The sequence below is a fragment of the Lepidochelys olivacea genome (genome assembly GCF_965140295.1).
Source record: "Lepidochelys olivacea isolate rLepOli2 genome assembly, chromosome: 9".
In the NCBI taxonomy this organism is placed as follows: domain Eukaryota; kingdom Metazoa; phylum Chordata; order Testudines; family Cheloniidae; genus Lepidochelys; species Lepidochelys olivacea.
The window spans coordinates 47862345-47877966 of record NC_140419.1 but is presented as its reverse complement, the minus strand read 5'-3'; the positions used below and the strand labels follow the sequence as shown (position 1 = coordinate 47877966).

Here is a 15622-nt window from a genome sequence, read left to right as displayed (position 1 = left end):
AGATCAGAAGAACCCTTTGTTTGATTAAATTCATTTTCAGCACCACTCATCATCAAGTCTAGAGTCTGCGTGGTGAGCCAAGGGCTGGAATGCCTAAGGAGACTGCATTTTTTACTTCTGGTTAACCAGTGTGATGAGACAGAAGTTTACTTTTGTTGCTGGCTCAGTATATCTAATGGCAGAATAACCATCAGTTTGGGGTGAGTCTGTCCTATTTCTCAGCAGTTTGTCCTGAATCTGGCATCCTCAGCTGTGACCCACTGAGGCACGGTGACAGGAGGAGAGGCCGGGTCAGCTCTTCCATTTTCCCCAGCAAAAATTGGGTCAAGATTGAGTGGACTGTTTAACTGTTCAGTGTTGTGTCCCTGTCTCTCTAAATCCTCCTTACTGCTGACAGGGGCTCTCTAAGCACATGCAATTTTCTGTGGCCCAGTGGAGCTAATAAGGATATTAGGAAGAGCTGTTCCCTTTATGAGCTGCTGCCAAGGGAAAGAGACAGGTGGCATAACTGTGGGCTTACTCAGAAATAGGCACAACAACTTGTGACCCCAAAAGGTCAGGTTAAGTTCTGTACCACTGAACTATAAATACTTAACAGCTGGCTTCTGGGACAGTTCTCGCAGGGGTTTGTTAGTGTGTGCAGGTGAGAAGGTTCACTTTTGCTCTCTTACTGTGAGCCATAAGGTTTGGATCAGGAGCAGAAAAAGTGTTCAGCCCATTACAGATATACGGGCCAGTGACAAAGTTTGATTCTGATCCAAACTTCCCTGAAGTTCAGGGGCATTTGGAGCTGGGATGTGGTTTGGACTGTTCTCGGGTGTTAACATTTAAATAGAAAATGTATTGAGGATAAATATGTTGATTATTATGTTAATTTGGGGGTATTTAAATGACTCTGAGGTAAAGAGACTCACTGAGTATGACTTTCCATGGCTCAGTAGAACGAAATAGGAGGAAGAGCTGCTGTCAAGGGGGAGAGCACAAAGAAGGGAGATGCTATAACTGCCCCCTTTTCCCATGTTTCCTCCCCAAACCAGTACAGAGGGCTTGATCCTGCATTATTAAAGTTACTGGAAGTTTTTTTTCATTGACTTGAATGGGAGACGGATCAAGCTTAGCCTGCTCTCACAACCGTGCTCTCCAAACTGCCACCCACTCCTCATTCGCATCTCCCCCTGAAGGGTTAATGTCTAGCTATTCCACCTGGAAGCAGGCGGGGCACACCCTGACTGTTTCCTAGGAGCAATGCACACATTGCTCTATCCAAGGACAAGGGCTAGATATGAACCCTGAGAACTTGATTGTTTGGACAGCAACTGTGGGAGGTTTCTTTAGCCTGGGCTCAAGGCCTGAGAACCAGGATTGTAGTAGATAGAGGATGGTAACTAAGCATATGAATCAACGTCATACATTCCTTTGTGTAGCAGTGTGTAATGCTTAGGGGGAGAAATATAATAAAAGGAGAAGGTGGAAGGCAGGGGGGGCAGAACAGCCCATCTCCGCTGACCAGCCTGTTTGCTTGCATAAAGCTGTGTTCTGTCTCATCACTGAACCGCAACATCCCCCCATCGACTTGCTTTTGCCACGATGTCCCACAAGTAAGTGAGTAACAATATCATTTAAACCAAAATCCCTCTGTGCTTTGCCCTTTGTCTCTCCTGCCTAGATTGTGAGCACCTTGGGGCAGAGAATCTCTCATGTCCTATACCGGTGCTGAAATCATTGTCAGTGTGTAACAAATGATAACTGGATTGTTTCTTCATAAACAATGGGTTGAGGTCTTCAGAGGAGTCATTAGCCACAGTGGGATAATTTCCACTGCATCCAAGTCTCCAGAGGAAACACTTACAGAACTGAGGCCTTCGTGTGTGTGATTTCTTATTCCTTTCAGTTACCTGCCGAATGACTGTGAAAGCACACAAATGTCCTTCTTGAGCTTAAAGAAAGAAGCCTTGTACAGAATGAGATGTTGCATGACAAGGTGAATCTTACTGACATAGATTGTTCAAAGATGCAGCTACGTTCTTATTAAACGTGTGTGATGTTGGAAAAAAGAAACAAAATGATTAATGTTATTTCTGCAAGAGGCACTCTTTCCCCCCTCCCCCTCCATGGAAGTTAATGGTGTCCAGACTGAACAGATGAGTCACTGATAGGCTAACAGCCGCCCTTACCCACCAATGGTGTCTGAACAGAAATAAGCACAGTGGAGGAGAGTAGGATTTTCATGATTGGGGAAAATTTAACCATCTGGATAGCTGTAACCATTAGAACATAAGTATGGCCATACTGGGTCAGACCAATGGTCCATCTAGCACAATATCCTATCTTCTGACAGTGGTTGGTGCCCACTGATCCATCTACTATCATCCATTCCCAGCTTCTGGCAGCCAGAGGTTTAGGGCCCCCCAAAACATGGGGTTTTGTCTCTGACTGTCTTGGCTAATAGTCACTGATGGACTTGTCCTCCATGAACTTATCTAATTATTTTTAACCTATTTATACTTTTGGCCTTCACAACATCCCCTGGCAACGAGTTCCACCGATTGACTGTGCGTTGTATGAAGAAGTACTTCCTTATGCTTGTTTTAAACCTGCTGCCTATTTTTTCCATTTTGTGATCCCTGGTTTTTGTGTTTTATGTGAAAGGGTAAATCACCGTTCCTTATGCATTTTCTCCATGTCATTCATGGTTTTATTGACCTCAATTGTATCCCCCCTTAGTTGTCTCTCTTCCAGGCTGAACAGTCCCAGTCTCTTTAATCTCTCCTCATATGGAAGCTGGTCCAGACCTGTCATCATTTCTGTGGCCTTTCTCCGTACCTTTTCCAATTCAGTATATCTTTTTTGAGATGGGGTGACAGGATTGTATGCTATGTTGAGGTATGCGTGTATCATGGATTTATATAGTTGCGTTATGATGTTTTCTGTCTTATTTATCCTTTTCTTAATGGATCCTAACATTCTGTTACCTTTTTTGACTGCTGCTGCATACTGAGCAGATGTTTTTGGAGAACTATCCACAATGAATCTAAGATCTCTTTCTTGAGTGGTAACAGCTAATTTAAACCTCATCACTTTGTATGTATAGTTGGTATTATGTTTTCCAATATGCATTACTTTGCATTTATCAATATTCCATTTAATCTGCCATTTTGTTGCCCAGTCACCCAGTTTTGTGAGATCCCTTTGTAAATCTTCACAGTCAGTTTTGGACTTAAGTATCTTGAGTAATTTTGTATCATCTGCAAACTTTGTGACCTCACTGCTTACCCGCTTTTCCAGATCGTTTATGAATATGTTGAACAGCAGTGATCCCAGTACAGATCCTTGGGGGACACCCTATTTACCTCTCTGCACTGTGAAAACTGACCATTTATTCCTACCCTTTTTTTTCTATCTTTTAACCAGTTACTGGTCCATGAAAGGACCTTCCCTCTTATCTCATAAGTGCCTACTTTGCTTAAGAGCCTTTGGTGAAGGACCTTGTAAAAGACTTTTTGAAAGTCCAAGTACATTATATCCCCTGGATTCCCCCTTGTCCACATGTTTGTTAATACCCTCAGAAAATTCTAGTAGAGTTTTGTAACAGTCTCCTGTGATGAGTTCAAGAAGGGCCATTAAATATGGAGGTGATACTTTCAATTCCCATGTAGATATTCTAACCCAAAGAGCATTAACAGATGTTATTTGCTGGAGTATAAACAGTGTGTACTCAATTTGCAACAATATTTTCCTCATTTGATAAAGAGGAATAGCTTAAATAATATGTTTAAACATGGTATTGGCTTGCCATCCAACAACCTTATTGCTAGTAGAGCAGTCAAGCTAATGCTGTGAACCAAGGCAAACTCTGAATGTCTCCAGCGAATTCAAGAATTTGTCTTAGACTCTGGTGATTCATCCCTGAAAAGCAATATATTAAGGGTCTGTTCTTAAGATCCATTACCCACCCAACTATGGACCATACTGAAATTGGGTGCCAGTCCAAATCACTACCTAGGTGCATTGTCACTGAAATACTTGGCAGGTTTCAGAGGGGTAGCTGTGTTAGTCTGTATCAGCAAAAACAACGAAGAAACAGAAACACTTAACCCAGGAACCAATCCCAGCAACAAACCTCATTGCGAACTCTGTCCACATATCTATTCAAGGGACACCATCATAGGACCTAACCACATCAGCCACACCATTAGGGACTAGTTCACCTGCATATCTACCAATGTGCTATATGCCATCATGTGCCAGTGATGCCCCTCTGCCATGTACATTGGCCAAACTGGACAGTCTCTACGCAAAAGAATAGATGGACACAAGTCAGACATCGAGAATTGTAACATTCAAAAACCAGTAGGAGAGCACTTCAATCTCCTTGGACACTCAATAACAGATTTAAAAGTGGCCATTCTTCAACAAAAAAACTTCAAAAACAGACTTCAATGAGAAACTGCAAAGCTGGAATTAATTTGCAAACTTGACACCATCAAATTAGGCCTGAATAAAGACTGAGAGTGGATGGGTCACTACAAAAAGTAATTTTCCCTCTGTTGATACTCACATCTTCTTGTCAACTGTTGGGAATGGGCCACATCCACCCTGGTTGAATTGGCCTTGTTAGGGTGACCAGATACCAACTGTGAAAAAACGGGACGGGGTGGGAGGTAATAGGCGCCTATATAAGAAAAAGTCCCCAAAAATGGGACTGTCCCTATAAAAACAGGACATCTGGTCACCCTAGGCCTCATTAGCACTGACCACTTGGTAAGGCAACTCCCATCTTTTCATGTGCTGTATATTTATACCTGCCTACTGTATTTTTCACTCCATGCATCTGATGAAGTGGGTTCTAGCCCATGAAAGCTTATGCCCAAATAAATGTGTTATTCTCTAAGGTGCCACAAGGACTCCTTGTTGTTTTTGCTGAAATACTTGAGTTTATCTTATAGACAGATATGCTGGTTTACAGGCCCAAATGGCAAGCTCTGGGAGAATAGGAGGATATTTAAAAAAAAAAAAAAAAAAAAGGCAGAGCAAATAAAGATGATGATGCCAAAAGCTGCTTGTAAAGCAGTACTAAAGATTTTCCTTGTGACTCGAGAGAAAATTTAGAGCGTGAAGAATTTGCTTGAGCAGAAGCTTAATTCTGTGATGGAGATGCTGTTGTACGAGAGTTGGCTGAACTTGGTGTGTTAGACAGAGCTCCAGAAACTTGTCGTAACCTTAAAAATTGCTAAGATTCCTGGAAGAAAAGTCAGTCGTATGGATGTGTGTGGGAAGGAGGAAGCTGCGGTTGCTTCTAAAGGAATGGAACTGTTTATATTTGAAAGCCAGGACCCTCTGTGGTGGTGAATGTGATTAACAGCTAGTACTCAGTGCACAATGGGAGCAGACTGTGGGGCTGCATGATCAGACTCGTTATGGGAATTGGATTTGTTCCAAGCATAGTACTTTTTTATCTGCTACATCAAGCCAAAGATGTTGAAGCTATATACAAGAAATAAGCATAATACCAGCATCAGGACATGAAACGTGAAACTGCAGCTGGCCTGAGCAGTTTTTGTGTATATTTTCAATCGAAATAGTTTGCGTGGACTTTTTGATCCTCAAACCTGAGGCAGCAGGAGTATTTCAGTGATGGTGGATCACTTCACCCCGTTTGCTCAGGCATTTGTGTTATCCCATGAACAATCAGTCATCTTAGGTAGTGGCAGCTACATTATAAGGGGATTTTACTTTTATATTCTACCGCTGGTGATAACAATGGTGGGGAGCAGGTGGGAGTGCTAGTGTAAACCAAGTGCTGGTAGCTGCCAGCCTTTTCACTGCTGTAGTGTGTGTCTAGACCTGTTGTGAATGAATTCACCAGTTGGCCACAATCTCCTGGGGAAATTCTAACTCCCTCCTTCCTTTGATACTCTTGCAAATCACACAGCATGTTTCAGTGTCTGTAGATGGTGAGGATCTTGCCTCTGTCTCTCACCCAAAAGATGTCACCTCTAAGACTACGGTCCCTCTGGCCTAACACCATGCTGGACCATTAGTTTAGTACTGACATTTGGGAAAGAGTGCCCCCCTCCCCCCGCCGTAACCACCAACACCACTTTCTGCAGGGACTCTGTTTTGTTAGATTTCAGAGTAATAGCCGTGTTAGTCTGTATTCACAAAAAGAAAAGGAGTACTTGTGGCACCTTAGAGACTAACCAATTTATTTGAGCATAAGCTTTCGTGAGCTTATTGGAATAAATTACCTAGGGCCATAGTTAATTCTCTGTCACTTGAAGCCTTTAAATCAAGACTGAACGTCTTTCTAAAAGAAATGGTGTGCTCAATTAGAAGTGGTGGGTTTAATGCACAAATTACTGGGTGAGGCTCTGTGGCCTTTGTTATGCCATGGGTCAGACTAGATGATCATTATGGTCCCTTCTGGCCTTAAAAATCTATTAATTTGCTTTTAAAAAGTATTAGCCTCTTAGAAGTGGCCTCATCTGGAAGGTTTTACCCATCTGAAAGCAATGAGTTCTCATGTTCTATCTGAAAATGTAAAACACCAACATAAAAACCATGCCTTGTGCATTTCTGTCATTCTAAAAATAAACAAAATAAACCAGATGAGGCCATTGTTCGGACAATATTTTGACCTAACAACCTTTCAGAGAGTGTGTGGCTTTTTTTTTTATAGCATGATCTGAATACACAAACAAATGCATGTTTGCTAGACCCTCTCAGCTTCTTTGTTAATGGTTTCAATTATTTTGTAACTCTGGTACTTGCACCTGAAAACAAGCCTCACCCCTTCTTTACAGCCTTCATTTAGTAAACATTGATTTCCTCCCTCGTGTTTCACAGAATTGAAGCTAATACAGCTCATGCTGTAAACTGTCTGCTTAATATGCACCCTAAGACTGCTTGGCAAATATGGGTCAAAATCCAGCTGCAGCCCTCACTCATTCAGCTGTAGCTGTTACTCAGATGGGCCCCGATCCTTTAAAGAGCTCCACAGGCAGGTGGGCCCCTACTGAAGTCAGTGGGGCTCTGCTCAGGTGCAGGAATCTAAGTAAAAAGATAGTTACTGCTTGTGATTTTATAGAAAGATATTGGTGGTTTTGTGGACTACACAACAGTGTGGTACAGAACAGTTTTATTGGAGCGACTTTTGGGTTGGTGCCTTATTTACAGGAGGCAAAGCCTTTAGTGCGTTGTGCAGCTCACTGCAAACTAGTGCTAACAAAGCCTTTTTATCTTGCCCCACTATTCTGTGTGGGCCACACAGTGGAACAGAGAACCTGTTTTAGAAACACTTTAGAGATTTAAAAAATGTTTGGGGATTGGCACCATTTTATGCATTCTGCAAAGCCATATGCTGTAGTCACCATGAGACCAACTATACGCAGCTTGGAGGGGGAGAGAGTAAAACTCATTCGTTGAAAGCCCTTCAAAAAATGACCTAAAATGGATTCTCTAGATATAAAAATGTCCTAACTTTAAAGTCTGGTCTCTCAGGATCTTTCAGGGCTAGAAGCAAGTGGTGTGTGTGTGTGTATTTGTATTTGTATACACTCATACAACTATACACACACACACCCCTAAGGTATAGATCACATAAAAAGTGTCTCCCTAATTTTATCTATAGATGCAGCCTCTGCCAGCATGGGGACTTCAGGGCACAGAGAGCAGCACAGAGGCAGCTGCCTGCCTTGGCAGTGACAGCAGGACCAGGGCTTTGACTGGCTTGCTCAGATGACCCAAGTGGCCTGGCCCCCGTGAGTCGAGTCAGAGAGACTGACAGCATGAGCAGGGAAAGAGGCTGGTTGTTGCTCCCCACAGCATCTGGAGGACCAGCTGTTCTGACTCTCGCAGTTGGAAATCCTGGAGCCCCCCATTCATCATTGCACAGCAGAGAGTCAAGCCCAAAAAGCTGTGGCACACATGGGGGCTGAAAACAAGCAGTGACCATAACTCCATAACCACCCCTCTCCCCCCCACCATACCTGGAGCCAGCCAGGGCTGGACACCATCCATCCACAAGTAGGGCAATCAGCTGCGCAGAGAAGGATACCAACCCTATTTGTTGAACTCCAGCCCCACTGGCCTGATTAGGCCTGTGGGGGATGCTGGGGTGGCATGCGGGTTTTCTTATGACATTGATTTAGTTGTGGGCAGTTACGGGATGGGGCCTCATTTAGCGATCATCCCTGAGAGCTTTGCCTGTTCCCTGCCCCTCTGTTTAATGTACCCCTCTCCTGCTGCACCCAAAATCCCTCCCAGCACCTGCACCCCTCTCCCACTCCTGTACCCCAACCCCCTGCCCCAGCCCAGAGCCCGCACCCTGCACCCAAACTCCCTCCCAGAGCCTATACCCCGCACCCCCTCCTGTGCCCCAACCCAGAGCCCACACCCTAGACTCAAACTCCCTCCCAGAGCCTGACTCCTCCCACACACCCCCTGAATCCCAACCCTCTGCCCCAGCCCAGAGCCACACCCAAACTCCCTCCCAGAGCCTGACCCCTCACCCCCCCACACCCAAACTCCCTCCCAGAGCCTTAGGCAGGTGTCGGGAGGCGGGACTTGTACCCGTTCTGGACACCACCAAAAATTATACAACCTGCCACCCCTGCTCACCACCCCTAAGTGCCCTAGCAAAGGGGGATCCATAGATAATTATAGGGGTAGTTGTAGCAACTCCTATATTGACATATATGCAGAATGTGTGTATGAATAACATTAATAAATATGTATATTTCAGGGTGGCCAAACTTACAGGCCCTCAGAGCTGCATACGACAATCTTCAGAAGTTCGAGAGGCAGGGCACACCTGCCGGGGCTCAGGGCTTCAGCCCCATGGGAAGTGCTTGATGGGACTCTGGACTTCAGCCAGAAGCCCCGAGACCCCCCCTCCTCACTGGGCAGAAGCCCCTACCGCACCACCCCAGTGCAAGGCAGAGGTCCTGAGCTCCCCCTACCCCAGTCTGGTAGGTGGAGAATGGGGAGGACGGGGGGAGTGGGGCTCCATGAGCTGCACTTTAATGGTAAAAGAGTTGCATGTGGCTCGGGCCCCACAGTTTGGCCACCTATGATATATTTCTTGCCAGTAGAATGACTCATCTTTTATTTCTGTTTATACTTTGTTCGTTGATTCTTTATATGGCAAAAACAAAGACTAAAATCGCATATCAAGCTCATAATACAGCTTACAAATGTAGTCAGTGCTTCAAAGACACATTTGTTAACTTCCTAGGTCTCCAATCCTGTCCAACAGATATCTATGCTTCATCCCCTGGGTCTCACTGCGTGGAAGTAGCTGAGAGCTCTCTCTTAGACATGAAAGCATTCCCCCTGTGGGGCCATGCCATATACACTGCGACTATGTAGGGAGAGTCAACCTAATTCTTAAAGTATATTGAGAAGCATGAGTGGAAATTTACAGGCCTTTCTGGTTTTCATTATAAGACTTTAAAATTAATTAAACAAAAGCCTAACTTTATTTTATTAATTTCCTTAAATTATTGCATATGTCATAGCAAAAGTACATTCCTGGGTTCGGTGTTTCTGTGAAACTCTGTGCAAACCCTGTCCTGCTCCCTCCTGCCCTGTTGCCTTACCTCTGCATATTGACAACTTCCTAGCCACTTTCTGCCTCTCAGTCACCCCCTTCTCTTTCTCCTCCTGCTTTTTGCCTCCAGTGCTGCCCACCTCCACTTAGAAGTCACTAGAGAAAGCAGGATTCAAGGTCCCCTGCTCTTCCTTGGGCAAAGGGATGGTGGTGTTAACTTACCTGTGAGAAGTCGATTGGCAATCGGTTTCAATTGCTGTTGGTAGTGAATGCGCATGGGCAGGAGCAGTGTTATAAAGTGTAATAAATAGGGTGTTGTGCTATAGCTGGCCAGCGGGATATGTGCGTGCAGGGCCCCTGAGTGTGAATTCATTGGTAACACAGGTATCAGAGCACAACTACTACCATATGCTGGTGATATACAAAAAGGGGTAGACAATACTTCACTGCTTCTGGGAAGAGCAACACCCAAGGCCTCAACTCTTGTAAGGTTCTCCCCCATAACAGTCCACATGGCATTGTTAACCATAGAGAGCAGAAACAGCAAGTCAGCGTTACACATTCCAAAGCAATGCTGTAAGGCTTCTGCATACAACGTGCCCCCTGGGCCCAGGGTGACTCATGTGGGCAGAGGTAAATTGGCCGGGTTGCTTGCATGGGTGTTGCCTATCCCTACTCTTTATGTGCATAAATGTAAGGATTTCATTGTCCAGAGCTGTCAGTCTGGTACCTTTCATGAGCACTAAAGACACATGCACAGAAAACAGGTCAGCAAGAGAATTGTATCAGTTTATACCAGGACTGAATGTAGCCCAATGCTTTTACGAGATTAGCCCACCATAGCAGTAATCGCAGTCCAGATCTCCCTGTCATTCAAAACCCAGTTTAAGTAGAATCCAGCCCAATAAGATTCTTAGCGTCTTTCCTAGCACCTTTTCTGCCAGTGTGTTCGCCTGCATACTCCACTCAGTGACCGCAGAGTTCTCCAGCTTTGTCTACACTTAAAACTTAGGTTGACATAGCTACAGCGCTCAGGGATGTGAAAAATCTATGCCCCTGAGTGCCATAGTTTTGCCTCCACAAATCCCAGATTAGGTGCAGCTAGGTCACCAGAAGAATGCTTCCATTGGCCTAACTGTCATCGTTCCTGGAGGTGGACAAAAGAACTCCTGTTCTGTCACTGCAGGATGCATGCTATGGGATTATGCCATAGCTATGCCACCGTAGTTCACATAGTGTAGACGTGGCCTCAGTTATTCAGTGCTCGGTCAACTATAGCTCTCTTCTTTCACTGCTACAGTCTGGATAGTTTCCAGTACAACTTCCAGTGAGTTCTTATTCCTCTGTAGTTGAAATAACCTTCAGTGCTTGTTTTTTCCATAATGAGTGTCTCTCATGTAACCAGGGCAAATCTAGAAATAGAAATGGGCACAGCTATAGTTTTCTTCCTGGGCAATGCAAGTGCTGTCTGTCCCAAGGGCAATAGGCCTGACGGTCTACTAAGTAGCCTGGTTAAAAACCTCCAAACCAGATACACCTCCTACTGCAGTGTTTTCATGGACCCTGACAAGCCAGCCTGCCATTAACTCTCACATCTCATGTCTTTGTTCCTGATTAAAACCCAGGTCACGTCATCATGGCCCTAAACTGTCGCTTCTAAATCAGTCACCTTTGATTCTTGAAGGCTGAAACATTTATGGGCAAAGTCTAAGCTGTGTACTGTGGCTTTCCCCCCTGAACTGTAGGCTTGCTTCTGGCAGTAAACTATATGAGGTGGGTATGAAAAGGAACCCGTACTGTAGAGCCCTGTGTGGGACTGTTTTTTTTAATCCCACTCTCGTCCCGGGCTGCAATTCCCATGCCCACTCCCACACTGCCTCTTGCATTTTTGTCCCGCTCCCACCTGCAAAAACTTTAGATCCTGCAAATCCCATAAGAGAGACAGATTTCCCCCTCCTCCCACCATGCTACTAAAAACAAAAAACCTGGTCAGTTAATATATAGTTTTAAACCATGTAAAAATACTTTAACTCCTGTTATAATAGACATCAAATCTTTCTACTCCTTGAATAAATTGAAGTATTAAAACCTTTATTTAAAAAAAATCCGAACTTTACATTGCTGAAATTCTATTTATGACAAACTGACGAGAAATTTAGTGTTTTAGTGGGCAAATTACCACCAGTTTTTTTTGCCCAACCCATCCCGCCCACAACAAAGTACATTTTACCACTACCGCTATTATGGCAGTGGGTCCTGTGGGAGCCCAGTCCTGCTGCAGGGCTTTGCCATACTGCTTACTCCTAATGGAGTTTTATAAATCTCTCCTTACTTTTCACTGCAGCTCGTGCTTTCTCCACATCAAAGAAATGTCATGAGAACCAGACTCTTCTTTAGGCAGTCTCCTCCATGCCAAGCCCAAAAGTCATATGAAGGGCTAGATTATGATTAGTCCTTGTGTGATTAGGGAGAAGGGAAGGAGGAGGCAGGGCCAAGTGCAGACTTGTGGAGAGGAGCCTGAAGATCAATCTTGCACTGTCTTCCTCGCTGGCCCAGTGAGTGTGCCAGGCTGCTCTGGGACCGAGAGTGCAGCCTGAGATACAACCAGCCCTCCATGGGCGTGACACTAAGCAAGGCTGGGGGGTCAGTCACAGACCCTACCTCAAGGGGCTAACTCATAAGGTTGGATGTTACCCTACAATCATCTGGTATCCTGTGCACATGCACTTCCCCTCACTCCCAGACATGGGCTTAAAACCAGAGCTGTATAGTTACAGGCAGGAGAATTTTTCCCTTCCAAGCGTAACAGTCCAAAGTAAATTTGACTTGACCTGTATGCGTCAACATTTAGCCTGTACCTTATCAGAAGGCTACTTCTATTATTGGCTCAGAGCACAACACTTGTCTGTATTAGCCTGACAAATAAAAAGACAGCACAGTCAAATCCTCCTTCACCAGCCTGTCAGCCAGTGTCCTGTCCAAGCGTATTGCAGATTGAAGGCTCACCAGCCTGATGCCTGATCCCTGTTCCATTGCTTAATGAGGCTAGGAGGGGAATCTGCTTGCTCGCACTGACAGTGCAAGCAGACATGGTTGAAATGGAACTGGAGCAAAGCATTAATTTGACAGACTGCCATGAATAGTTGGCTGATGTGTCCTAGGTTCAAACCTTTTTCGCTGACAGCAGCATGACATGAAACTGACTCCACAGCTCTCTCCCTTTGACTTATTTTTTTTTTATCCTTCCAGCCTAATACAGTAGCAGTAATGGCCTCTGCTTGCAGAGGATGGCACAGGGCTCTTCTAACAACTCCCCTAATGCCTTGTTTTAGGAAGCGTGTGGGTGAACTGGGCAATGGTAGGATGACCCTAGAGAGTTTTGTTTCAAGCAATGGACTGGGAGGCAAGAGATGTGGGTTCAGTTCCCAGCTCTGCTACAGACTCCCTGTGGAACCTTGGGCAAGTCAGTTAATCTTCCAGGACTTCAGTAATGAACCCTTATTTTTTCCTACCCTTTGTCTGGTCTGTTTAGATTGTTAGCAGGAGACTGTCCCTCAACAGCTATGTGTATGCACAGCACATAACTTGATGGGGGTCCCGATCTGGGCTGCGGCCTCTAGACGCTACTGTAATAGCCTGAAAGAGCAGGGGTTAGATCTCCGTGCACTTCACACAATGCCGGTTGCCAGGTCTTTTTGATGGAATTCTAGCTTTTCACTGTTCCTGTTGGTCTTCATGACTTTTACTCTGGGCCAGTTGCAGAATGTTCTTAGGGCTTGTCTATAAGAACACAGTCCCTGCAAGCTGAGGTGTGAATCTATCCTGTGCTAGCCTGCTGCATGCTAACTAGCCATGTGGCCTCTGCTGCTGTGCACTAAAAGTTCTGCGGTGCACTTTGATCCACTCTGCATTGAACCAGGAGTAGATTAAAGCGACCCGGGGAATGTTTAGTGCACAGCAGCAGGGCCCACATGGACGTTCAGTGTGCCACAGGCCAGTGCAGGGTGGATTGACACCCTAGCCTGCTGCACACTAAGTGTTTGTACAGATAAGCTCTTTGAGCATGACCTTGATTCTGGAATTTGCTTCCCTATTGGATAGGCAAAGCCCAAGTTTGTTGATCTTCTGGGTGCACTCCTAGGCCTATTTGTACTCATGCATTTCCTTGGTGGATGGCTTCAGTGGGGGGAGTTTCTTCTATGAGCTGAGTCCAGTTTCATTTTTTACTGGCTTGTCAAGGTTCCTTCCACACTCTGAACTCTAGGGTACAGATGTGGGGACCTGCCTGAAAACCCCCTAAGCTTATTTTTACTAGCTTAGGTTAAAACTTCCCCAAGGTACAAACTATTTTACCTTTTTCCCTTGGACTTTATTGCTGTCACCACCAAGCATCTAACAAATACATAACAGAGAAAGAGCCCGCTTGGAAATGTCTTTCCCCCCAAAATCCTCCCCAAACCCTACACCCCCTTTCCTGGGGAAGGCTTGATAAAAATCCTCACCAATTTGCATAGGTGAACACAGACCCAAACCCTTGGATCTTAAGAACAATGAAAAAGCAATCAGGTTCTTAAATGAAAAATTTTAATAGAAGAAAAAGTAAAAGAATCACCCCTGTAAAATCAGGATGGTAAATGCCTTACAGGGTAATCAGATACAAAACAGAGAATCCCTCTAGGCAAAACCTTAAGTTACAAAAAGACACAAAAACAGAAACATACATTCCATTCAGCACAGCTTATTTTATCAGCCATTTAAACAAAACAGAATCTAATGCATATCTAGCTAGATTACTTACTAAGTTCTAAGACTACATTCCTTTTCTGTTCCCAGCAAGAACAACACACAGACAGAGAGAACCTTTGTTTCTCGCCCCTCCAGCTTTTAAAGTATATTGTCTCCTCATTGATCATTTTGGTCAGGTGCCTGCGAGGTTATCCTAGCTTCTTAACCCTTTACAGGTGAAAGGGTTTTTCCTCTGGCCAGGAGGGATTTTAAAGGTGTTTACCCTTCCCTTTATATTTATGACACGCCCCCCAGATCACAGATCGGGTGAAATGCTGGCTGTGATTTCTTCCTGGAGCTCTAGGAGAAAAGACACATGCACCTCTAAATATACTACCAAGTATATAAAGACTAACAATATTTTCCACATCTCAAGGACGATTTTAATCAGTTGATTCTGGGAAACTTTCACGGGAGAGTGCATCAGCCACTTTGTTAGAAGCTTCTGAGATATGTTGGATGTCTAAATCAAAATCTTGGAGAGCTAAACTCCACCAAATAAGTTTTTTGTTATTTCCCATGGCAGTATGAAGCCACTGTAGTGCAGCATGGTCGGTTTGCAGGTGGAAACGTCGTCCCCTAACATATGGGCATAGCTTTTCCAGAGTGTAGACAATGGCGTAACATTCTTTTTCACTGACTGACCAGTTGCTTTCCCTCTCAGACAGCTTCTTGCTGAGAAACACTACAGGGTGGAATTCTTGATCCGGTCCTTCCTGCATTAAAACTGCTCCCACACCATGCTCGGACACATCTGTGGTTACTGGGAATGGTTTGTTAAAGTTCGGGGGCCCTTAGCACAGGGTCAGACATAAGTGTTGCTTTAAGCTGGTTAAAGGCCTTCTGAACCTTTTTGGTCCACTGAACGGCATTTGGCTGTTTCTTTTTGGTTAGGTCTGTCAGTGGGGCGGCGATTTGGCTGTATTGCGGTACAAATCGCCTGTAATATCCGGCCAAGCCTAAGAAGGATTGGACCTGTTTCTTTGACTTTGGGACGGACCACTTTTGGATAGCATCCACTTTGGCCTGTAGTGGGGTGATAGTTCCTTGACACACCTGATGTCCAAGGTAAGTCACTCTGTTTAGGCCTATTTGACACATCTTAGCCTTAACAGTTAGTTCTGCCTCCCTTATGTGCTCGAAGACTTTTTGTAGATGTTCCAGGTGTTCTGCGCAGGAATCCAAAAATATGGCCACATCGTCAAGGTAGGTGACTGAATATTCTCCTAATCCCGCTAGGAGACCATCTACAAGTCTTTGGAAGGTGGCGGGTGCATTCCGCAGCCT

At 44.8% G+C, this 15622-nt stretch overlaps 2 protein-coding genes across 12 annotated transcripts in view; one reads left to right on the top strand and one right to left on the bottom strand.

Moving 5' to 3' along the window:
* NEU2 (neuraminidase 2) overlaps positions 1 to 15622 on the top strand; it is a 75875-nt gene that overhangs the window by 35993 nt on the left and 24260 nt on the right. The window contains exons 1-2 of one of the 8 annotated variants that reach the window (XM_084638349.1): positions 1498 to 1598; positions 15230 to 15403. The exons of 5 other annotated variants lie outside the window; for them this stretch is intronic. In XM_084638349.1, the coding sequence (XP_084494475.1) occupies positions 15395 to 15403 (9 nt within the window). In that variant the 5' untranslated portion in view covers positions 1498 to 1598; positions 15230 to 15394. Of the gene's footprint in view, positions 1 to 1182; positions 1603 to 15229; positions 15404 to 15622 lie in introns of those variants that run through there. 2 more of the 8 variants (XM_084638345.1, XM_084638350.1) reach the window with 2 other exon arrangements.
* The window catches only part of NGEF (neuronal guanine nucleotide exchange factor), a 106742-nt gene that overhangs the window by 84516 nt on the left and 6604 nt on the right, over positions 1 to 15622 (bottom strand). Inside the window, exon 1 of one of the 4 annotated variants that reach the window (XM_084638340.1) lies at positions 11883 to 12108. The exons of the other annotated variants lie outside the window; for them this stretch is intronic. The gene's annotated coding sequence lies outside the window, so the exon portion shown is untranslated. Of the gene's footprint in view, positions 1 to 11882; positions 12109 to 15622 lie in introns of those variants that run through there. 4 annotated transcript variants of the gene reach the window in all.